The 24,745-nt window shown below is 37.5% G+C and overlaps 1 protein-coding gene across 2 annotated transcripts in view; it reads right to left on the bottom strand.

Annotated features, from left to right (window-relative positions):
* The window catches only part of SLC15A2 (solute carrier family 15 member 2), a 34,554-nt gene extending 10,617 nt beyond the window's left edge, over nt 1–23,937 (bottom strand). Inside the window, exons 1-15 of one of the 2 annotated variants that reach the window (XM_045851611.1) lie at nt 23,784–23,937; nt 21,827–21,914; nt 21,087–21,228; nt 16,203–16,295; nt 14,993–15,092; nt 12,875–12,965; nt 12,523–12,600; nt 5,332–5,414; nt 4,826–4,912; nt 4,555–4,644; nt 3,891–3,935; nt 2,823–2,855; nt 2,010–2,098; nt 847–928; nt 142–276 (exon numbers count right to left, since the gene is read on the bottom strand). In XM_045851611.1, coding sequence (XP_045707567.1) covers nt 142–276; nt 847–928; nt 2,010–2,098; nt 2,823–2,855; nt 3,891–3,935; nt 4,555–4,644; nt 4,826–4,912; nt 5,332–5,414; nt 12,523–12,600; nt 12,875–12,965; nt 14,993–15,092; nt 16,203–16,295; nt 21,087–21,228; nt 21,827–21,914; nt 23,784–23,921 — 1,374 coding nt within the window. In that variant the 5' untranslated portion in view covers nt 23,922–23,937. The remainder of the gene's footprint in view (nt 1–141; nt 277–846; nt 929–2,009; nt 2,099–2,822; nt 2,856–3,890; nt 3,936–4,554; nt 4,645–4,825; nt 4,913–5,331; nt 5,415–12,522; nt 12,601–12,874; nt 12,966–14,992; nt 15,093–16,202; nt 16,296–21,086; nt 21,229–21,826; nt 21,915–23,783) is intronic. The other variant, XM_045851612.1, reaches the window with a different exon arrangement.
* Between the last annotated feature and the right edge of the window lie 808 nt (nt 23,938–24,745).

The raw sequence follows: 24,745 nt of genomic DNA, 5'->3' as shown, positions 1-24,745 counted from the left end.
AGGGAGTAACAGGACCAGAAATCAGACTGGGGCAGTTTGACTCCACAAATGCATGCTCTTAACCATGGTCTTATCCTGCTGCTTTGGTGCCTAACCAGAATGTATTTCTAATTCATTCAAGTTCTTCATTCAAGTCCTCACCTGAAAGGATTTGATGGACTCTGTTAACAGAGCATTGTTTTCATCTCCCAGCACTGCCACCTTCACCTCATCATCTGCCAGATTCAAGACTTGTAGGACAATCTCTTGGGGACCTGGCTGGGGTGGGGCCATTTCCTTAGGGCAGAGAACACATGTCAGAATCACCAACAGTAAACCTTTTGGATACAAAGAGAACACATGTCTCAGTCCTATTTCTGACAGCCTAGTTAGGTCGACACGGTTTTCTCCCTCTGAAGAGCACTTGGCTTAAAAAACTCTGAAGGCATCTTGAAGCGGAAACACAAGCTCAGTGCATCAAGCACAGATGCCAAGTAACAAACTTCATGCTTTTTGACTCAGCTGTGGCCTCATGCATCATTCCCTAATAATGGTTATTCAATCTGCCAAAAGGTGCTTATGTGATTATCTGGTAAGCTATCATGTTAGCTTGTGTTTCCAAAGAGATGGCTACATAACTTGGATATCAGTGTTTGGAAATTCCTTCACAATATATTCTGAATCACTCAGGTGGGAGATGAGTATCATTTTGCATTGTGGCTCTACCCCTGTATCTATTCATTTATGACAAATATTTATTATGCACCTTCTTTAAAACAAGTACTGTGCTAGGTCCCCAGGAATCAGAAGAGTGAATGAGATAGACAAAGTCCTGCACTCAGGGAGCTTAAGATTTATTACACTCACATTAATTTTTATCTCTACAACTGCCACAACTGCGAATGCCAGGCACGCTAGGATCATGCCGACAGCCATTTTCCTAAGTGATCTGCAGAGGAGAAGGAGAGAGAATTATATCTCAACTTTAAACTCCAAAGGATAAAATCCAAAACCTGTAGGCCCACCATTGAAGACCTTTCCTGATTTGGCCTCAGTTACTTTCAAAGTATTTCTTAGAGCACCCTGTCACATGTCCTTCTTTATCCTTTGACTGGGGTCACATCAAATGGCTCTTTGCAATGCACTGCATTTTCCTACATCTACCTTGGTTTATGATAGTATTTCTGTCCATCATGTCATGATAAGAAGTTAATAGTAATGCAGCTAGACTAATTGAAGATTTACCATATGCCAGGCACTGTACTTTATTATTTCATTTTCCTCTTCTTCAGAAGTTTTCCTTGACTGTGGCAGCAGACTTCTCTATACTTCCCTGGCACTTAATCTCCCTTTTTAGGGCACTTAACATACTTAATTAACTGTGGGTAGGTTCCGCTCCCTGATTAAGCAGTAAACTCCTTGAGGACAAGATTTGTGATTTTACATTTGCATGGCACTTGGTGCTGAACCCACAGTGAATGAAAAAAGGACAAAAGGCCATTTAAATAGGGTAAAGTGGCCATTAAAAGGAAATAGTTATTAAATCAGGAATTAGAAGAGGCTTGAAAACCTCCTCTGCCAAACTTTACAAAGAATAACAATAGGGACAATTCTATCCCCACTCTCACCAGGTCCCCCTACTTGTTATATAGGAACCACAGGAGATTTAAAGAGATTAGTTGTCATCAAAAACTTTAGACTTCTTTGAAGAGGCAACATTCAAGAGCAAAGCAACATGTTGGTTTAGGAACCTACTCTCACATCTCTTGACTTTCCATGAAACTTCCCCTTCCACACTGCACAGTTCAGTCTGTAGTAATGGCTTAGACTCTCTACAATAAGGAATTAATTAGTTCTAATTCCCATCCTATAGTATTAATGGAATTTAGTCTAACATGGGTAAATAGAAGCAGAAAAATGATAAACCAAAATAAATCATTCCTAAGTGTAAAAATACTGACAATGAATCTTTATCAAACTGGGCAAAGATTGAGTCAGTCTGGAGCAACACAGGCATAATGAGCACTTACGAGAAGTTAATTCCACACCTGGAGACCAGAGGATAAATGACAAGGTCAAACAATGGGATGAAGATAAGAACCAGAAGGGGATTTAGTACCTGTAATACCACCGTAAAAAAGATTAGTTACTAGTGTTCTCCTATCATAAAAGTGTGAGCATGTGCTCTCATTTGATATTGTGCATTTTCTTTCACATCCCAACACACTTTCATCATACTAAGTACAAAATGATTCCACCTTAGTCGCTTTACACCCAAGACTTGCAAAGCACCTTAGTTTCCAAATATCCCAAAGAACCAGTTTCACTCTGAACCTGTTTTTCTGTCAATCAATTGGGAGTTCTTCCCTCCCATTTTCACTTATCTTCTCCATTTCCACAGCCCAAAGGAAATGTCATGGCCAGAAGAAACAAAGAAGAGAAGGAAGAATTGGGGCCTGTTGAGCAAAGGGGTTAAAAAAGGAACTGGGAGTCACCAGTGAACAGAGATTCTGACTTCGTTGCTCACAGAACGAAGCTTTCCACTTTCTTTGACAATATTTCCATTGTACTACTTTGCCATGGAAAAAGAAAAGTCCAGTGCTTATACTTTTCCTGTGAGCTCAAAACTCACTCTCTCTGGAGTTGGGCAGGACTTACTTGCGTAACAGAAGATGTGAAAGAGGACTGTGGGCCTTAAGGAGAATATATTCATCCCTATGCCTAGCACACTTCAGCTTACAAGGCAAAATAACATCAAATTATTCTTGGAAATCCTAATACTACAGGTAGAGGTGTAGATGAAAAGAGAAATAAGTACTCATGACTATAAAGAAGTGTCCTACCTGCATCTGATCAGGCTGAAGCACAATAAAACCCTGAAACATTATAATAAATTAAATTTAGAGGTGGCTACATTAACAGTCTTGATAAATAGCAGGCATTAAGCATAAATTAAAATTCATCAGGTCTTTGGTTCAGGGCCACTATCATGCTTATTAAGTGTATGTGGAGGAACAGACTGGGAACGGCTTCAGGCTATGTTTGCTGATGGCAGGTGCCCTAAGGCAGAATATTCTTTTCTATGTACTATGCTTTCCTTAAATTCAGAGAGAATAGAGTGTGTTTTTATTAATCTCAGTATCTGCAGTTTTAGGTGGTAATAATGTGAGGGCAAGCCATTGTGGTTAGGGTGAAGATTCCCACTGACACAGTGTTTCCAAAATTGTTCTTCATGGGATCAACAAGAGGACAATCACGGTAAATCCCAGACAACTAGAGGAAGGAAAAAGGTAAAATTATATTTGGCGTTTAGACTGGCCTTCGCAAATAGACTGGCTAATAAAACCCTGGCATTGTTTCACCCTTCACTCTTTGTGACCGAATGGAAGAAAACAAGACAATAATCTGGGAAGTAGAATAATTGAGAGCAGAGATGAAACTTTATGTGAGTTTGCCAAAGAATGAAGATGGGTAAAAGAGAAAATGATGCTTACGACTTTCCCATTCTTTCCACATCCAGCCAGGTACAGAATACCCAAGTCTAGGTCCTGTGCTGTGCTCCTTGACTAAGAGATGGTGCCAACTGTGTACAAGCAAAATTAAACCTGTCTCTGCTGTGCAGGGCAGGCTTAGATGGAAGGTCTAGAGCATTTCATTTGCTATCCTCTCAGTACTTCCTTGTGTACATTTAAGCCTTCCACATCCTTATGTTACTGATTTCTAATAAGATTCTGGTTTTTACTTCTAGACTCAATTTCTTTACTTTGCCTGCTCAGAACTGTCATACTAAAGGTACCTGTCTTATAATTTTAATTCAGTTTTCAGGCAAAAAACACAAATAAATAAATTTTTTTCTGAATATGGATTATAAAGAAAATAACAGACTTCTCTGGAAAAGCTCTTCAACTCACCAAATTCCTATTCATCCTGGTAGCTTGCAAGGTCCATCGTGATCCCTAAGGCAGACAGATGCCATTATCAGAAATCTTTTTTCTTTTCTTTTCTTTTCTTTTCTTTTCTTTTCTTTTCTTTTCTTTTCCATTTCTCTTTTCTTTTCCTTTTCTTTTCTTTCTTTCCTTTTTCTCTCTTTCTTTTCCTCTTTCTCTTTCTTTCTTTCTTTCTCTCTCTTTCTTTTCCCTCCCTCCCTCCTTCCCCTCCTTCCTTCCTTCTTTTTCTTTTGAATGTATTGGTGTGAAAGTGGTTAACAAAATTATATAAGTTTCAGGTGCCCAATTTTACAACACATCATCTCTATACACTCTGTTGGTGCTTACCACCGAAAGTCAGGTCTCCTTCCATCATCATTTATTCCCCTATTCCCTCCTCCACCTCCCTCGACCCTCCCTACCCCCAGTAATTGTCACAATGTTGTTTGTGTCCATGAGTTAAACAAAATGAACTAGTAAGTAAAATAAGGACAGACTCATAGATAGAGAGCAGGCTGACAGCTGTCAGGGGTAGGAAAGAGGCAGGGGGAGGGTAGAGGGATTGAAAAAATAAAAACAGAGGGAATTTCCTTTTCTGTAAGAGGGAAGTAGCTGGAAAAAGGGGTGGCTTCAAAAGGACTATTCTTACCTGCTGTTCCAAAAGAGCCCAGAACATGGGCAATGGGATGTAAAGGAGTAGTACCCTGGTCAGTGCCTTCACATCCATGATGAGCTGCTTCTGCAAGAAAGGGAAAGAAGGAACAGGCTGAATTGCTAAACATGGTTTTCTTGCTGGGAGTAGAGGTACCATAACCATAAGAAACCATAAGAAAAGAGGTTAAATGCAGCAGGGAGGAATAACTTTGGATATTAGGAAAGATGCTACAGAGGCATAAGGTATTTCTGAAGTTTCAACTTACTGGGTATTTTTCAGCTGCCCAATCCAGCCAGTGCTGTCTCTTTGGAATCTCCCCAGAATGGTTCTTAAAACGGTTAGAAATAGCAAACTAGGGCAGAGCATAGACATCAGAGGAGAGACAAAAAGAAACTATCCCCTGTCTTTTCCAATTCATCATCCCTTCCCTCAAACACATGTACTTCAAGTGACTTATTCCAACCCTTTGGTTTAATTAGACACTGAATTTCAGAATATTCCAGATATAATTTTATTTATCCTTATGTCTTGACAACATATGTAACTACATTTCAGAAGATTTTTGCCAACTTAAAAAGATGATTAAATCTTTCTTTTTTACTTAATGGTTAAGTAGGAGCACAGAGGAAGACTAATTAATTTCAGTTTGCCAAAAGGCACAGATGTATAGTGGTCATTGAGAAAACTGTACACTCATGTTTGAAAGCCTATATGCTCAGCATAGCATCTTTCTCTGATTGTAAAAGGCATGTAAATAATACATGGACTTACCCAGATACATTTGACAACTTGAGTCACTACATTTCCTTCCGGAGGTGTTTTTTTGTACATTTTGCTTCCCATTGCAAACACAACTGCAGTTGATACACAAATAAGGTACTTAGCTTCTCATTTAGCACATTCAGTATGTCAATGCTAAGGACAGACTGCTGAAGTGTAGGAGTGACTGGTAGATCATCTCATAAAAGGAGGAAACTCACCTAACACCTGCTGACTTTGGAGTTATAAAAATTATGGGACCCTCCCCCCCAAAAAAAGAATAAAATGGTCCATTGTTAAAAGAGATAATCTATTGAGACTTCCCTGTAATCACAGAAATGGAAGTCATCTTTGAATTCTCATTCTTCTTTCTCTATCTCTCCATCTGATATGTTACCGACTCTCTTTGGTCCTCTTTCATCAGGCTGCCTCCTCCTTTCCACTACTATTGCTACAACTCTTATCTAGAACTTCACAAATTCTACCCTAGGTTATCAAAATGGCCAACAGCTAGCTTCTCAATCCCTGGTCTCTTCGTTCTCTTAGCTGATGCCAAATTAAAACTGTCTTTTCAGGACCTACCTAATAAGCTCAAATTGCTGGCAAGAAAGACCATCCCAAATTCATTCTTGCCCTGATGGTTATTGTTAGAACTAACTGTCTATTGAAGATTTATTAGTCTATGCAAAGTGTCAAGCACTTTACATACATGAATGGATTTAACCTGACAAAATATGTACTACTCTCTCCATTTTATACTTAAAGAAATTGAAGATTAAAGTAATTGAACAACTGGTACAAGGCTACAAAGCTAGAAATTACCAGAAACTGCAGTTTAGACCTGAGACCTGTCTTATTCTATTCAAAAATCCATGCTCTCAACCATCATAAAGCATCTCATTCACTCATTCTTATATTACACATTGTGCCAGACACTACTAGGAATAAAGATAAAAAAGACTTGGCCTCTGTCCACAGAGGAGCTCACCTCAACCTACTGTTTCCCACTTTATGTTTCATTACTGTCCTTTAGATATGCTACGCTCTAACCACTATTCATCATTCCTACAAAAAATTCTGTTCTGTATTATTCTGTTCTTGAACTTATTTTCTTCCCCTTAACTCACATTTGTATTCTTTAAGCACATCTCCACAGGTAATTATAGGCAAATTTCATTTACTTATTTTCCTTTTACTTTCCAAATAATCAGCAATGAGCTGATAATACTTTTATAATTATAAAGTGCTATTTTTTTTCAAATTTATTGAGTTTAGCTAAAATCAATGGGAAGACTCCATCTCGTCACCCTCCTAAATGTACTTCCTCCTTAAGGGATTTTCCAGCTCCAGCAAGATGTCCCTCTAGCAGATCATTTACAGAAGATGCCTTTCTCAGTAGCATTTTCTAATATCCTTGGACATAAGACTGCCTGAACCACCTTCCTTTTACTGATCTTAACTTTTTAATCTTTCCATTTCTCAGTCAGATTTACTCTACCATCTTTTCTTTATTCATCCTCAGTTCCCCAATGCTCCTCCAAATGGCACTCTTTACTTACAACAGCCTTCTTATTGTTGATAGAAAAAAGTAGTTCAGGAAAAGAATGCTAATTCTGGGAAAGTGAACAAAAAAAAGAGGTATTTAGACAAGAAGAAGATTTTGGATAGGAAATAAACTGCTCCTGAAAATAGAAAGATCCTAGAAATAGGCTGGAAATCTCAGGAATTCTGGTTTCAATAGTGACATTGGCGTGATAAAAGGAAGGCCAGGTAATAAAGTCAAAAAGGTCACCTTTAAATTTCAAAGCTACTTCTAAAGAAAGATGAGTAAGGACTTTGAGTTTCTCTTCTCCCTGTTGACATAAGAGATGTCCAAACCTGTAGAGAATTTTGTAAGTTTATTTGAGCCAAACTTACGACAATGCCAGGAAGAATGATTTCAAATGCTCTTGAGAATGACAGTTATGCAGTTTCTTTTATACATTTGGAATTATGGAGGGGGAAAAGGAAGCTTACAGAAAGGTGGGAGAAAGCAAGGCAGGGCTTGGATTATAGGACCGTTGACAAGATTATGTACTTCCTTGAGGGTGGGTACATCTTTGAGAAGTCTAGAAAAGAGGCATTTCAAAGGTGCATTACCCTAGATGCACAAAAACATCGGACTAGGCTTGTGGAAGGGAAAGATAAACCTTTTACTAAAGCAGTAATATGCCTGGGGTATGGTACCCACCAGGACCCGGCCAGTTAGGAATTCATGATCATATAGCTGTGGGAGGTTACTTTTGGTCAGTGGACTTGCCAAATTTATTATAGAACCCCTTTCTCCTCATATCCCTGTAAGAAACTTTCATGAAGTTTCTTACTTCATGAAAATAGAAAAAAATGGAAATTCCCTCAACTTCCTCACTCCAGTTAGGTGAAGGTAATCCTCCTGCACAAAGGTAATCCTGCCATGTGTGCTTTCATACTGATTACACGGTCTTCTCCTGCATCTTAAACCTCTCTTTAATGGAGTGTTCCCAATAATAGTCAAGCATGTTTGGTACCCTCTCTTGACTCTATGTCACCTTTTAGCTATAAATACCTTCTGTTTCCCCTTTCTTATCTCTTATTCACTTCCCAGAATCTCTACCATTCTACCATAATTGATACCAACAAATCAATGACCTTCTTGTTGCTATATTTAATGGACATTTTTTCCCTTAATTCAATTTCTTACGCAGTGATATTTGTCATGGAATGATTTCCTTTCTTCTTGAAATCCTCCTGATATTTTGTGGGCTTTTCCTCTTTGCCTATCTTTTTTTTTTTAAGATTTTATTTATTTTTAGAGAGGAGAAAAAATGGAGAAAGAAAGGGAGAGAAACATCAATGTGCAAGAGATACATTGATTGGCTGCCTCTTGCACACCCCCAACTGGGGACCTGGCCTGCAATCCAGGCATGTGTCCTGGCTGAGAATCAAACTGGTGACCTTTCAGTTTGCAGGCCAGCACTCAATCCACTGAGCCACACCAGCCAGGGCAGTCTTTGCCTATCTTTTACTGCTGGTGCTCTTTGGGGTTTTATCCTAACCATCTTTTTACCTTAGCCTTGTTATCTCCTAGTTATTTCCCCTATTTCTATGGCTTAATCGCTATCCTTACACTAATAGCAGCAGGTATTTATGTACAGCCCAAACATTTATTCTGAGCTCTATACCAGTACTTCCAAATAATTGCTTGATAAATCTAATTATATATGCCAAGATGCCTAAAATGTAACATGTCCAAAATGAAATTCATTGAACTTGCCACAAACCTGTTCTCCCTCATTATCTCAGTTTATGACCCCACTATCTACCCAGCTGCTCAAGTCAGAACCATTAATTGAACTTTGAATTGCCTTCTCCCTCACTTCACACATCTAATCATATCAAATTTTGTTAGTTCTACCAGGGCTGGGAAAAGGTGAACTGCATGAGGTACTTAGGTTGAGCACAAAAGTTAATGAAGTGCCAAAATTTCAGTAATCAAGGTAGATAATATTCTGTACTTACCCTTTCTACACACTATAGTCAGAGACACTACTGAAAAATAAAAATCTAACATTTATTCCTTTGTTCAAAATCTTTTTTGTAGCTCTCCACTGTCCTTCTGCTAAATTTCTAATTCCTTAATTACTTAAAGGGCCTTTCATTATCTGGTTTCTATTTCTCTTTATTTTTCTCATTTATGCTCTAGGCAATCTGAATTCTTTTAAAGCCTTTGAATATTTCATACTATATTTTACTTCCTTGTCTTACAGATACCATGCTCTATTTTTGTTTCACTTCCAATCTCTTCTTTGATTAATTGCTGTTAATTCTTTAGTTCTACCTTTAGACATCATTTCTTTAGGCAACCTCTTTTGACCCCCAAAGTCTTATTCAGACATTCCTCTTATGTGTTATTATAGCTTTCTATATACTTCCCCAGTTGTGACATTGATCGCACCATATTGTAAATACCTGTTTACTTATCTGTCTTCCTCTTCCTGCTGGGCTATATAAGTTTTTTATTAATTAATTTTTTTACTGTTGTTCAGTTACAGTTGTCCCATTTTTATAAATTTTTCTGAAAGCATGAACTATAGTTTTCTCATGCACCAATATGACCCCAGTGTCTAGTACAGAATCTCTCAGATTCTGTAATAGAGATGTTAAACAAATGTTTGTTGAATGAATTAATTAAAAAATGGATTAATTTATTTACAGTGAAAACACAAAGTATTAAGTTATTTTTTACTAAAAAATAGAAAAGTGAAGCAGAGTTCCGGCCAAGATGGAGGTATAGGTAAAGACCCTTTGCTTCCTCGCACAACCAAAAAGAGGATAACAACCAATCTGAAATCAATAAACAACCAAAAACACCAGGCACAAGGGAATTAAAGGAAAAAATCAACCAGGACAACCAGACCAGTAAGGTGGCAGACTGCACAGGAGACTCAGAAAAACCACAGCAACCATGCAGACCTTTGGGCTGGCTGCTGAGTTTGGTGGGCTGCGAGGGAGGGGCTGACTTAAGGGGACTCAGAGGTGGCTGTGTGCTACTGTGGTTTTGGCAGTGGGAGAAGCTCCCAGTTTCACACAAGAGTCCATTGAAAAGTGTGCTAGAGATGAGAAATCGAGCTGCACTGTTCCCTCTCTGGCCCCTCCTCCACAGACAGCACCCCAGTGCTGCAAGGAAGGTTGCCCTGCCTGAGTGAATACCTAAGGCTCTGCCCCCTTACAGTATATCAGGTGCGCCAAGACAAAGAAATATGGCCCAAATGAAAGAACAGAGTAAAGCCTTAGAAAGAGAGCTAAGCGAGCTTTCTCTCAGGAAGAGAACCAACCTATCTAATGGAGAATTTAAAGTCCTGGTAATCAAAATACTCACAGATCTGATTGAGCTTGGTCGAAAAAATGAAAAAAACAAATGAAGGATACCCAAAGTGAAATAAAGCAGAATATTCAGGGAACCAACAGTGACAGGAAGGAAACCAGGACTCAAACCAACAATCTGGAACAGAAGGAAAAAATAAACATCTATCCACAACAAAATGAAGAAACAAAAATTCAAAAAAGTGAAGAGACTTACAAACCTCTGGGACAACCTGAAACATCCTAATATCTGAATTACAGGGGTACCAGAAGGAGAAGAGGAAGACCAAGAAATTGAAAACTTATTTGAACAAATAATGAAGGAAAACTTCCCCAATCTGGTGAAGGAAATAGACTTCTAGGAAGTCCAGGAAGCCCAGAGAGTCCCAAAGAAGTTGGACCCAAGGAGAAACATACCAAGACACATCATCATTAAGTTACCCAAGATTAAATATAAAGAGAAAATCCTAAAAGAAGCAAGAGGAAAGGAGAAGGTTACCTACAAAGGAGTTCCCATAGGCTATCAGCTGATTTTTCAAAAGAAACCTTGCAGGCAAGAAGGGGCTGGAAAGAAGTATTTGAAGTTATGAAAGGCAAGGACCTACATCCAAGATTACTCTATCCAGGAAAGCTATCATTTAGAATGGAAGGGCAGATAAAGTGCTTCCCAGATAAGGTCAAGTTAAAGGAGTTCATCATCACCAAACCCTTATTATATGAAATGTTAAAGGGACGTATCTAAGAAAAAGAAGATCAAAACTATGAACAGTAAAATGACAACAAACTCACAACTATCAACAAATGAATGTAAAAGAAAAGAAAAACAACAGAAACAAAAACTAAGCAAACAACCAGAACAGGAACAGAATCAGAGAAATCGACATCATATGGAGGGATTTCAGTGGGGAGGGGGAAGGGAGGAATGGGGGGAAAAGATACAGGGAAAAAGAAGCATGGTTAGTAGGCATAAGGTAGACAGGGAGAGATAAAAAAAAATTGGTACGGGAAACAGAGCACTCAAAGAACTTATATGCACAACCCATGGACATGAACTAAGGTGAGGAATGCTGGAGGGTTGGGGGAGGCAGGGCAGAGGGGGGATACAGGGGGAAATTGGGAAAACTGTAATAGCATAATCAATAAAAAAATATTTTTTAAAAAAGAAAAGTAAAGTAGCTGAATAATAATGACAGCTAATACTTGTTTAACATTTCATAATTTATAAGAATTTTACTTGTAGCATCTGTTTTGGTCTTTATAATTACTCTGATATTTAAATATTATTATTGTACAATGATCCGGAGAAGGAGACATAGTTTCAATCACTGGAAAACCAGGAAACTATTTGGGAAAATGTTGGCTTTGAAGGAAGAAGGCAGCAGAGAATGCATTATTGCAGCTCTCCCGAATAACACAAAAATTTCCTTGGAATTATAATTGGAATCTAAATATTACTATTAGCCACCCCCTGGTAGAAAATTATCACACTGAACATTGAGTCTCTGGGCTCTTTTACTCTATTGAGTTCTTTATGTGTTTGGACTGGACTTCATCCAGGGGGTTGTTACCCAAAGGCTCAGAGTGAGAACAGGTTTCCAGGTCAATGATTAGAAACAATCAAGTCCAAGTTTCCCCTTAGACTGCACAAACTAAGCAAACCACACATCCCCTTTCCTCTTGCATTGCTGGGTTCTCAGGGGTAAAGAGAATGCCACTTGATCTAAGTTGTATGAGTCCCTACCTACTTATCCAACTTGCCTTATTCTCTTTGCTCAAAAGGGAACTCCTTGGGAGCATTACAGAGTAGGGCAGAAACAGCTAAACCTAGAAGTGACTTTATAAAGCCCAAAGAATTATGAATGTCTTCCAATTACCAGATGAATAACTATCAGATGAAATAAGCTAGTTCGAGAGAAAGGATTATCTTCCTTTCTTCCACACATATTGTAGTGTATAACAATCGAACTCAACTTTGACTACACATTAGAATCACCTAGAGTTTTTAAAAATTATAGATGATCAGGCCCTATTCCACAGAGAAACTGATTTAGTTGGTCCTGCGTTAAGCCCAGGGATCAGCCTTTTTTAAAGCTCTCCAGGAATCTTCTTATTAGTTGTGTAACCTTGAGCACTTTTTAAAACAGTTTTCTGACTTCAGTTAATTTATCTCCAATGTTTAGAGGAAATCCCTATAATAACATTTGCCTAAGAGAGTTGTGTGAGGATTGAGTAAAATAGTTTGTGTAAAGTGCTTACATGATGTTTTTCATGTGGCAGGCAGGCATCAGCGATTATTAGTTTTCTCTGCCCCACTGGACTTACCAAGTGCTATCACCATAAGCAATCCTGGAACTCCAAAAGCCAGCGCATAGCAGTCTTCCCCAAAACACTGCACATCTCCTAAAGAAAAAAAAAATAAGTAACCCTGAATCTTGAATCTTTGATGTTCTACTCTGCAAGCTCAGGTTTTTGAGGTTGTAGACACAGACATCCTCTTTCCTCCCATCACCTAATCCATAATCCTTCTTTGGGGCCAGACAAATCCAGACTGAAAGAAATTCTCTCGGTTTTCAAGCCCTTATAAAAGAGGAGAATGGACAGCAGGAAGTCTTGGAGAGATTTTTGACAGGCAGGAGTAAAGCTTTATATAGGGCCCCGCAGAGAAGATTCTAACCTCTCAGCATGGGTGTAATAAATGTAGAAATCAAACTCCCTGCATTGATGGAGAGGTAGAAGACTGAGAAGTATCTAGTCCGCTCCTCTTCCTGAAACAAACAGAAAACACCATCAGTTCAATATGCCTCTTAGTTGCACTCTATGCTATGTTCAGATTCAGCTGGAAGTACATACACAAAGATTCAAATATTGCCTCTGTGATATCTGAATATTGTATTAGATATTTTAAAACAGACCTGGCTCACCCCATACAAGCACTTACCCATCTTTCAAATCCTAGTACAGGCATTTTTAACATTCTTTTACCCTTTTATCTGGCCAAAATACACTGTACACTATGTCACTGTGTCCTATATTAATTTCTTTGCATTAAATGTTTGTATCAGTAAGTTGTGAGTGCCTTTAGGAGAGAAATCATGAAGTGTTACTCATTTATATAATCCCCACTATCTAGCATAGCACCTGTATATATTACAGACTAAATAGATATTTACTGACCAAATTAAATGATTGATACATTGATTTAAATAACAGATTTTGTGGAATGCATGGTAGAAATAGGATTAGAACATAAGGCAGTGGAGTAAATTGTTGATTAAGCAGGGTAATTCACTTTGCTTATGGGAAGTGGCTGATGGAAACTTGGAGATGGGTATGTCCTATTACTAAATATCTTTGTGGAGCAGTTACCAATGAAGCAAATTTCAAATAAAGTTGCTAATTTGTTGTGTCCTCCTGTGCTTCATTTTGGCACCCCCGATCTCTCCCTGACACAGCAAAATGTCCTTCCTATTTTTCTATTTTATAGTGTATTTTTCTCCCTCTTCTGCTCTCTATTTAAATTTTATTTCACCCACATATTTGTATAGCTCGCTGTTCATAGAATCCCACCTGGCAAAGTTGTGTTATTTCTCCAAATTTGGTAAGCAATTATGATCTATGGACACCAAGACATATAAAGAATCTAAAATGATTACTAAAGTGGTCTGAAGAGTAAGAGACCATTTAAGTTATGCCCACAGAAGATAAGACACTAAAAGACAACAGAGAGAGAAAAACTGGAAGCATGATAAATATCTAGAGAATACATGAAGACAGACCAAAAAGAAAATTGAGAGCAAAAGAGAGGAAGCCAGAAATTTTGGCTGGTCTAAGAATAGACTATTTCCCTTGCCTGTTTCTCACTGCTTCCTCATACAGCACCATTTTTACTTTATTCACAGTGTTCTTTTCCCCCATTGACAATGAAAAGTATTTAGAAAAAGAGACAACTATCATCTAGTCTAGAGATTTTCAACCTTTTCATCTCATGGCACACATAAACTAATTACTAAAATTCTATGGCACATCAAACAATATATTTTTTGCTGATCTGACAAAAAATAGGTCTAATTTTGATTTATTCACACTGGATGGGTATTGTTGTGTTGCTTGTCGTGATTTCTTTTTTAATTTGACAACCTAAGGGAAAATAGGTCAGTGCCCCTGGCTAAATAGTCAGGTAATGCATGTTTTAAAAATTCTTGCAGCACACCAGTTGAAAATTGCTGATCTAGACAAGTTCATCTATAGAAACTCATTCTGTTTGGTTGTTCTGGCCTTTCATAGAATCTTGAAACTAGAAATGTTTAAATTATCTCTATACTACTCATCCCCTCTCATTCCCAAAGTGCGTACTGTATTTCTTCTTCAATAGTTCAAGTGAGAGTAAACTCACTACTTCGAATTCTGACTATTTAAAGATTTTCCTTCCATCAAGCAAAAAGCTAGTTTCCCATCACTTTGGTCTGAGGCTTAATTACTGACATTTGTCCATAATGTATAGAGAGCTATTGTATTCTTTTTAATTCTTGTCTTATCCAGGCTAAATATCTCCTTTTCCCTCAATCTTTCTTCATAAGATGTGTCTTTTAGTCCATCTACCACCCTGGTCACTTTCCTTTGACCATTTTCACTTTTTCGCTCTATCAACGACCAGTACCCAAAATGAAACATAACTCCTCAGATATCATCTCACCAGTCAATTACTTCAATCTTGGCAAATGGCTACCTGCCAGGTATCTCTCTTAATGCCTGCTCTACATTCTTGAAAATATAGGATTAAAAGGACTCTTACATGGTTTTTTTCAAACTGGTCTCCACCAAAAGCTGCCACGCAGGGTTTGATACCTCCTGTCCCCAAAGCTATTAGGCTCAGGCCAGTCAATGATAGCACGCTGAAATGGAGAGGTGAGGACACTAACCATATTGATATTAAACACATCTGTAGAAACTGAATATAGAGCTACAATGAGGGAAAAAATATACAAGGGCAAAGATCCCCTTTACATTTCTAACCTGTGGGCACTTTCCATCTGCTTTTACTCCCAGGATAGACTTGGGGATACTTAAGAGCTTTATGACCATTGAGCCTCCACCAGAAAGTATTTATTGCATGGGAGGATTTTGTCCCTGACATTTTCATGTACTCCTTGTGTACAATGGATAAAAGCACACATTGCAGCAACTTCAAAATTAAAGCTCTGGTTCTCTGTCTTGCCTTACTCAAAGAGACACATCCATGGAAAGATCATATGAACCTTTATCCCATGTACTGTTACTAAGCACACAACACAATGTTAAAGTTCATCGTAATTAGTAGGAGCAGTGTCACTGATTTTTGATGGGACACCAATAAGGAGGTATCTAATATTTTTTAAATTTCAAACAAAATTCTTCACTTACTGGATAAAATACATGTATAGGCACATTATAAACATGAATACATATGACCTGTTTCTTGAACAAATGTAATTATCTTTAGTGACTGAACCAACAGACATAAAAAGCTATCAAATGCTTCTTGTCCCATAAATGTGAATAACTTTAGTAAAAATGGATACAGCAGCTGGAATATATGGAACTACAAATGAATGGAAAATATCCAAGCTTTGAATATGACTTCTATAATGAATTATAAAAAAATATTACAGACATTTGTTGACCCTGGTAAAGTACAGATGCATGGATGGGTGAATAGTGAGGGAATATGCAGGGCATAAAGGTTTTAATAATTATCTTCAAGCATATGGTGAGTTTTTATGAAGAGGATACTAACTAGGCAATCCATAAGTACTCAAATATTTAATAAAAACAAACTCAGATAAAGTTGGAAAGAGTTCAACCAGCAAATAATTTTTTCTTAACCAATTTGGTAATAAAACAACAGTAGGCTGTAAAATAGACATCTTTGATAAGAAAATGGAAAATAATTTGTGATGAATACATGAGACATTTACCTGTCTAATGGAAGAAAATGGTTCTGTTTATTCCATAATTTTACTCACGTGTGTACTATGTGTCCCCCCAGAATTGGTAAGGCACCCAAGGACTTGATCACATGGCCAAGCACATACACCAAGGATAGAGAGATAATTGTCCTGTTGAGAGAGTTAAATCAGTCAGCCTAGAAACAGCATTCAGAGACTTGAGTAACATAGACTCAAAGTTCATACTATTTTCAGTGGCAGGATAAGTAAGGCGGGAGGAAGGAAAAATTACCTAGGAAATGAAAATAGAAATAATAATGGTGAGTGAAATAAACAGACTAGAAAAAGAGAGAGGAACTCTTTGCCCTGAATGTTAGAGGTTAACCAAGGGTGAGAAAGGAGCCAGAGACTTTGAATAGACTTTCCAGTGATAAAGATCACATGGCTGGTAGGGACTTCCTGTTGTGTTGCTTTTCTAAGAAATCTGAATCGCAAACAGAAAGTAGAAGAGTGAGGAAGTCCAGTGAGAACATATATAGAAGTGTACACACTGAAATAAAGCATATGACCATATATACAATACTCCTTATGTATATCACCACACTAGTATTCTCTTTATGTAAAAGTGGAATGTTAGTACTAGAAGGAAACTTGGAAATTCTATAGTTTATATCTGTAATTTTAAAGTATTACATGTTAATGTAAAATATAATGAATAAAATGAAGGTATCAGAGAGAAAGGCTGAAAATACCAGAAACTTGGGTGTGGATTTCTCATTCTAAATGTCTAATCTTCCTAGGTTGGCTTTCTGAGGAAGGGATCTTAGGAGATTTATAATGGCAAGTAGAGGGTAAAAAATTGGGTGACTAATTAATATCAGAAGGGCTAATTAAAATTAGAAGGAAGCGACAGGGTTTTGCAAAAACGTTTTGTAGGTAGGATCTTCTAGAGAAAAGTTCTCTTTATTGGAATAAAAAGAATAAGTAGAAAGAATAGAAATGAAAAGGGACTGGAAAAAGGCCAGCTATCATGAATCCAAAAGAGATGACCTATGTTAGATCATCAGAGAGAAAAATCAAAAGGAGTCTGAGCTGGAGTAATAGAGTCTGAGTAGGGAGATCAGAGCAATATCAAATTATTGAACTAAATGGGTGAGAGAAGTGTACATGGCTTAGAAGGAAAATAGGCATCTTTCTAGGTGAAAGATTAAGGAGATGAAGAATATAAGAGAGGAGACTAATAGCAGGAAAGTAACAGAAGGAGAAAGAAGTCAAGAAAGACTTGGAAATTCCACATTTGAAATGAGATCATTGGGATCATTAAAATTCCAACCATATAACACAGAGTGTTTTAGATAGACTTGACCTAGCTTCCACTTGCAAATGATGAAAATAAAATAAAAAAGATAGAAGCTTTGACAGTCCTAAGTGACATTCCAATTAGTACTGGGGCTAGGTCTAGAACTTCTAACATTCTAATTGATAGTCTAGTGTTCCTTTAGTGTCATCATGACCAAGTTAATGTGGAAATGGAAAAGGAAAGAGGCAGAAATTTTAAATTTTATGCCACCACCAGAATTAATTTTCATTAAAGTTTAGGAACTGAGGAGTATGTGCAGTGATTGCAAAGGAAGAGACCTAGTGTGAAGAGAGTTGCCTCTGACCAGGCAAAGAAGATAGGAGGGAGGGCAAAATGCTATCAACACAGTAGAAGAAAGAGAAAGCAGAAGTGTAGACAGGACATCCAAAAGCGTATTTGGTAATAAAAACATTTAAGAGACTGGCTATAAGTGATTGCCAACATCATCAAGTCCCACTGATAGGCATGGGTCACAGGGTATAAAAACCAACAGGAGGAATAAAAACCACCTTCTTGCCTTCCCACAGCTATCAGTCTTGTGATGACTTTTGAGTATCTGAGGGTGAATAAACTTGTTAACCGAAACATTTATCAAGCACTCTTCTAGATGCTGGGGGTAAAAATATAAATGAGACTTTATTCTCTGTTTAGAAGAAAATATTAGACATACAAGATAGAGTTTAGTAAATGCTATATGAGAGTAAAAAATAAGTTCAGAGAAGATGAGATTACTTCTGACTAGTAGTGAAAGGTGAGGAGTAAAGAATAATCCATAACATAGGAGACATTTGAACTAAGCCTTAAAGGATTTGGAAAAGGGAAGGAGATTCCATGAAGTAGAAACAGAGCAAACTGAGATAGAAAAGGTATGCACTGACTATTATTAAGGAAATAGTAGCATTCATTTTTCTCTAGAAAACAGTCTTAAAAGGGAATATGACAATAAGAGCAGAAAGGTCAGTTGGGTTGAGTTTAGTAGAAATGGGTTAGTCATCAGAAAATTTTGAGCAGACTAGTAATGTGAACAGAGATTTCTTTTAGGAAGATTAATTTGGCAGTAGTGTATAGGCTCAATTCTAAGAAAAAGTTCTGGGAAGTAGTGACAACATTTTAGGTGTCTTTCTCAATAGACCAGTTTGAGGTAATGAAGACCAAAACTCAAGTAGTGGCAATAAATGGCAGTGAAATTCACTGATGAAGAGTGACACATGTGAGAAATATTATACAAATTGAATTGGTAGAATTTGGTAACTGACTGAACATGGGCGGTGTTGGTGTGGGAGGTGGGGTAAGGTAGAACATCCAGAAGATGAATGGCAATATGCAGTTATAACATATCTTGAGTGAGAAGTTAAGATTACAGAGTTTGAGGAGCTATGTGCATATAGCTAATATTGACACCATAGGATTTGCTAAAAGAGAATGTGAAGAAAGAGAAGAATAAATGATGCACCCTGGGGAAATGCCTACATTCAGGAAAGAGTTAAGTAAACAAAAGGAAAAAAAGAGAAGCCAAATAAAGAAGAACCCAAAAAGAGTATGAGGAAGAAAATCAGAAAATGCAGTGTTAGAGAAGCCCAAGAATTTTCAAGACTATAGGAGTGATAAATAGACTAAGATGTTAAAACAAGTTCAAACTGAACAAGAATCTTGAAAACAACACTGGAATTTGTTAACAAAAAGATCGCTGTCAATGATCTTAGAAGACTTTCAATAGGCTAAAGAGATGATTTATGTTATATTTTATTGTACTTACCACAATCTGCTGCTCTGCATTAAAGGTAGTTGCAATATGAACAATATGAAGCAGGTATTTGTGTCTTATCCATCTCTTTACCCCCCCTACTTTTTGAACAAATAGATGTTTGATAAACATTTACTCAATTAAATTTTATCAGATTAAATTAAATTGAATTGGATCCTACTGCATTATATTACTCTACCCTAAGGGGTGATAATTAACAATGAGAAAGGAAGGCAACAATTATAGATGATTCTTTTTAAAGTTTGGAGATAATGGTAATAAGACAGAGAAGACAGTTTGAAAGGAGGGTTAACAATAGTTCTGTTTGTTTAAAGGTATCAGAGATTTGCACCTGCTTCTAAGGGGGAGTTTGAAAGCAAGAGAGGGGAATATTGAGGGTATAAAAAGCCTAGGGAGAATAATGCAGGTAATGGTGATACATATGTAAAAATTCATCAAGCTGTATACTTTGTACTAAGACCTTTGGATTTTCATACTTTAATAAAAATAATTTTAAAAAATAATACCTCAAAAAGGATTGAGACTGAGGGCATAAATGGAGGTTGTTATATTTTCTCTGAAATAGACAGGAAGCTATTATTCACCAAATCCCAGAACTGTACTCCTTTAATATTAAAGGAAGTCATTTAGAACATAGATAAAAGTACAGTACTAGTTGTGTATGTGAGTCTTCTATTCTATAACTGAATACAGACCACAACTTATTCTTTTCATTCTGCATATACTACCAGCCCCTTATTTGAATAGACTTGGAAACTAATACTACATAAGGAGCAAACATAGATCTCAGCCACCTACTCACCATCCCTCTCTCAAGTCAGAAAACTGTGTTTAATATATATACGTTGTAGATATATATAAGGTGTTGATTAAACACTTTAGAACGAAGAGATATAGAACAGTGTTTACTAGACAGGATTCCTTGAAACAGTAGGTCCACAAGATACCCTGAAAAAATATTCTATGATCAAACAAGTTTGGGAAACACTAAATGACATAACCTTCTCTTTGAGATTTTACAGTGCATATTAGCATGTTGAAGGCTGTAACAGTAAAGAAACCTTTTAAGCTTCATTCAGCCTAGCATTTTCCAGACTTATTTCACCATGAGATCTTTATTTTCCTACACAACACTCATTATATCCTATATAACCAGTTTTCAACAGAATGTACTTTAAGAAATGCTAATTTAGATAAATCCATAGGTGACAAGTCCATAGAAAGTAACTGGGTGATGAATATCTGATATCCATCTCTAGCCTATGAGGATGTTATGGGGGACAACTATATAGTTGTCCCCTTATAGATGTCTCTTGGTGCTATTTTCAGGGGCCTAAAAGATACTCAACTGAATAGACCATTAGTCTAACTCATAAAGATATTTATATTCTTAAGAAGGAAACTACAGGAAGAGGTTAGAAGAGAAAAAAAAGAGTTGGTTATAGAACTGAGAAGAGGGACTCATAGGAAGATACCAAAGGAGTTGAGATCATTCAATACGGAGAGGAGATGGAGGGTATATCAAATAACTACAATGAGGTCTCTAAAATTATAAATTATACATTTTCTGGTGGGTGGTAATGTTTATTTCCCCTGAGATAAGAATATGAACTGGTCTTAAACTACATGATAGACAATTAAAATTAGATTTAAGAAAAAAACAAAACAACTCCTGATTGAAAAGGGTATCAAAATATTGGAAAAACTAATAATGTCTGTCTTAGAGAGATTCTATTTGTCATGGTATACTCTTGTTTGGAAGAACAGGCTCTAAGTGGTAACCTCTGCACAATTAATCTGTGAAGCTCCTGGGGATGTGATCTTCAATCTTCCTTACTTGAATTTTCCCAACCATGAGTCCGCAATGGCTGCTCCCAGGATGGGAGTGAAATAACAGAGGCTGCTGAAGGCATGGTATACAGATGTGGAAGTATCTTCGTTCCAGTGCAGGAAATACAGGAAATACAGGGTCAGCACAGCTAAGGTGAAAAAAGGGAAGCAAAATAAGATAGATGCATTACATTGACTTATGGAAGAGAAGTACATTTGATCTCTGGTCTTTGAAGGTGACCTTGACCTTCAACATTCCTTTCAGTGAAGTGACTGAGGACTGACTGCTAGTCACTAGAAGCAGGGCCCATGGGAGCTGAGATGGAGCGATGCTTAGTGTACAAATGCAATATTCTTCCCTTCAGTCTATGTGCACACATGGCATCATTTAGGCCAACCATAAAGATAATGTAGTGCTTCTAATATCCCTTCCTCCTCTTTCTCAGCAACAGTACAGTTCACAGAACTAAGGAGCAGATATGAAGATGGAACTCAAATGGTGAGCATTTTCCAGCTTATGTTCTCACAGACTGTGTTCTGGTTTCTATTAGGCCTTTCTTTTCTTGCCCTGTATCAATTACTAGGGGAAATCCCATGAGGCATTTGTTGTAAGTCCTGGCCAAAGGAAAGGACCAATTTAGATGAAGACAGAAAGAGTGGTTAATAAATGCATACAAGAAGACCAGACATTACAAACATGGGGTGAGCATGAGTGGAGAAGAATAAGACTTTGAGATACACAATTACCTTTCATTCCATAATAGGAAAAGCGCTCACAGAATTCATTCACCACAATGAAGACAATGCTCAGTGGATAGTTGGAGCCACAGATTTTCTATAAAGCAGAAGAGACAATGGTTCAAGCATAAGCTTCCTCACCCCCATTTCAACCACTATATTGTTCCACAGCAGAAAAAATTCATTTATTTGAAGTCACCATGAGAGGGAATGCGAAGCAATGGTGCCTATTCATGAAACAGCCTATTATGAACAGCACCATGAAGCAGTGCCTATTATCTACTAAAAGTGTTTGCATTGCTGATTTAGGAATGATAGGAGCTATCCTGGATGTGACTTGCTCCTCATTCATTTAACATGGAACTGCTCAGACATTCCTTGATCCCAGACACAGGACCTGCTATCTTCCCACAACTACTGACTGAAAAGCCTGAGGCTCTGGGCAGATTAGTCATTACTTATTTCTAGATACAGAACAGGAGGTAACCTATATATAGAGCACTTGATATCCAAGCAGTTACATTTATATGTCAGTAACCTGCTTAGCTCCACTGTGCAAACTAACCTCCTTGTCCCCACCTGCCCTTTTTGCCACGCTGGGAGGAATCTTGGCAATATGATGCCTTCCTACTCAGAGGCTGCTGGAGCCAGGCTCTGAGCCCAACATAGATAGCTAAAGGTAAGCTGATTGATCACCTTGACCTTACACAGAGAGTTCTTAAATCTTATAAAATTAAATGTCCATTCATCCTATGAAAGAGACTTGATAGTATTTTTTGTAATCTTATTAGATTTTAAAAGGACTATGCTATTTCATGCACTGTGTCAGTCAGAATATAAGTAATGTTATCTTTTATTTGAAATCCCTATGCATTATAATAGCCCAACAAACTTGAAGGAGAAGAGGGGGATAAAGATATTTGTCCTCGGGAGAGTCAAATGTTACAAGATTTGTATTGCCTCTTATTTCATAAGAAATTTAAGCATCTTTATAAGCAGTCTTAAATTGTATGGTACCAGAAGACCTATAACAAAATAAATAAATAGATAAAGCAACAAATTATTTTTTCATTCTTTTACCCATATGGATAGATATAAACAACTCTCCTAAATATTATTATGTTAATGTATGACAATAACTTGCTTGAAAGACACAATGAATCAGCTTCTTACCTTCCCAGCTCACAATGAGAAAATTACGCAAGCTGAAGTTTTGTTAACACACTTCACTTGCTTTGTAACATTGTCACTGGCTGGCTTAACATACTGAGCCTGACCATGTCACTATACCTGCCTTTTGCCTCAGTTCTGTTATTCCAAAGAAATGAGAATAATACTACCTCTTGGCCCATATTAAGAACTCAGTAAATATTGGCTGCTATTACTGTGTCCTCTCTACTACAGGAGTTTGACGTGAGGATTCCACGAGGTAATGAATTTGAAGTGTTTAAACAAGTATATAATACAAAATATTATTACTTCTTTGTTTCTCTATCCTGTTTCCCACTGTAAGCTAGAAGAGAGACTGGATCTATTATTCTAAAACTTTTCTGATGTCCAGCCTAAGACTCTGCCCACAGGGGGAACTAAGGGTTGAATTTTTATATTGGTAAAGAAAGAACAATCACACACAGTTCTCCAGACAAGGAGTGCTTGCCAAGTTTCCCTGGACTTTTAAATTACTTTTTTCCTCCTTCGCTTCAGATAAATTCAGAACATACATACAATGAAACACAGCAAAGTTCTGAATCTCAGATGAAGAACTTTGACTACTTCTTCCTGCTGTTTCCTCTCCTAAGTACGGGAAACCTCTGTTTAGATTTGGTTTTCATGTTAATTTTAACTCCAAGAAAGAATAGTTGTAATACCCTAATGCAGTTCAGCCTGAAGCTCCAAGAGGCCAAGAAGGAGAACCAAAAGTGCAAGTCTGTCCCTGTTAGAGATGTAAATGAACCTGGGGACTCACCGGAGGTGGCTTCTTTGGAAGTCTGGGAGGTCGAGGTGGTACCTCTTCAGTGGAGACAGGTGAAAAAAAAGTTTCCTTGGACTCATTTTTCTGGAAGGAATTCATAGCTGGCTTTACTCTCTCTCTCTCTTCAAGCATTTGGCTTCGGTAAGCACTCGGGACAGCTGCCAGCCTACTGGGAAAAGGGGCACTGGGAGGTGGGGGTGGCTTCGGCAACTAGGTTTAACCCTGTGGGTGGAGGCTTCAGTAACTGCCTGACCCAGAGCAAAACACAAATCTATAGGAAAATAAAGGGTTGTGTCTCAGAGACCAGTTCATTCAAAGGATAGTTATGTGAAAGCTAAACCTGGAGAAGTGAGAGCAACACATTACAAGATGTGAAAGACAATGCTGGAGAATTGCAAAAGAATGCAAAATAGTTAAGAATACAATTCCCCAAGCATGGATTTAAACAGTGATTTGAGGATAACAATAGCTCCCATTTACAGAACATACAGGGTGGAGCAAAAGTTGGTTTATAGTTGTTCCTATGAAAAATAATATAATAATTACTGTCAATTTGTTCTTTATTTCCAAGTCTCTGGTTATATTTTGCTCATTTGTTTTGTTGATTAGGTTACACATATAGGTGAGATCATATGGTATTTGTCTTTCACCTCCTGGCTCGTTTCACTTAGCATAATGCTCTCCAGTACCATCCATGCAGTCACAAAGGGTAGGAGCTCCTTCTTTCTGCTGCATAGTGTTCCATTGTATATATGTACCACAGTTTTTGATCCACTTATTTACTGATGGGTATTTAGGCTGTTTCAGCACTTCGCTATTGTAAAGAATGCTGCTATGAACATTATAGTGTATAGGTTATTGTGAATTGGTGATTCAGGATTGTTAGGGTATAGTTCCAGTAGTGAAACTGCTGCATCTAACAGCAGATAGGAGGAGGGAGGAGGATAATGGGGGAA

The sequence above is a fragment of the Phyllostomus hastatus genome, unplaced genomic scaffold (assembly GCF_019186645.2).
Source record: "Phyllostomus hastatus isolate PE091 unplaced genomic scaffold, TTU_PhHast_1.1 phas_contig_86, whole genome shotgun sequence".
Lineage (NCBI taxonomy): Eukaryota > Metazoa > Chordata > Mammalia > Chiroptera > Phyllostomidae > Phyllostomus > Phyllostomus hastatus.
The sequence above is the reverse complement of the archived record's forward strand: the minus strand, read 5'-3'. Positions and strand labels throughout refer to the sequence as shown.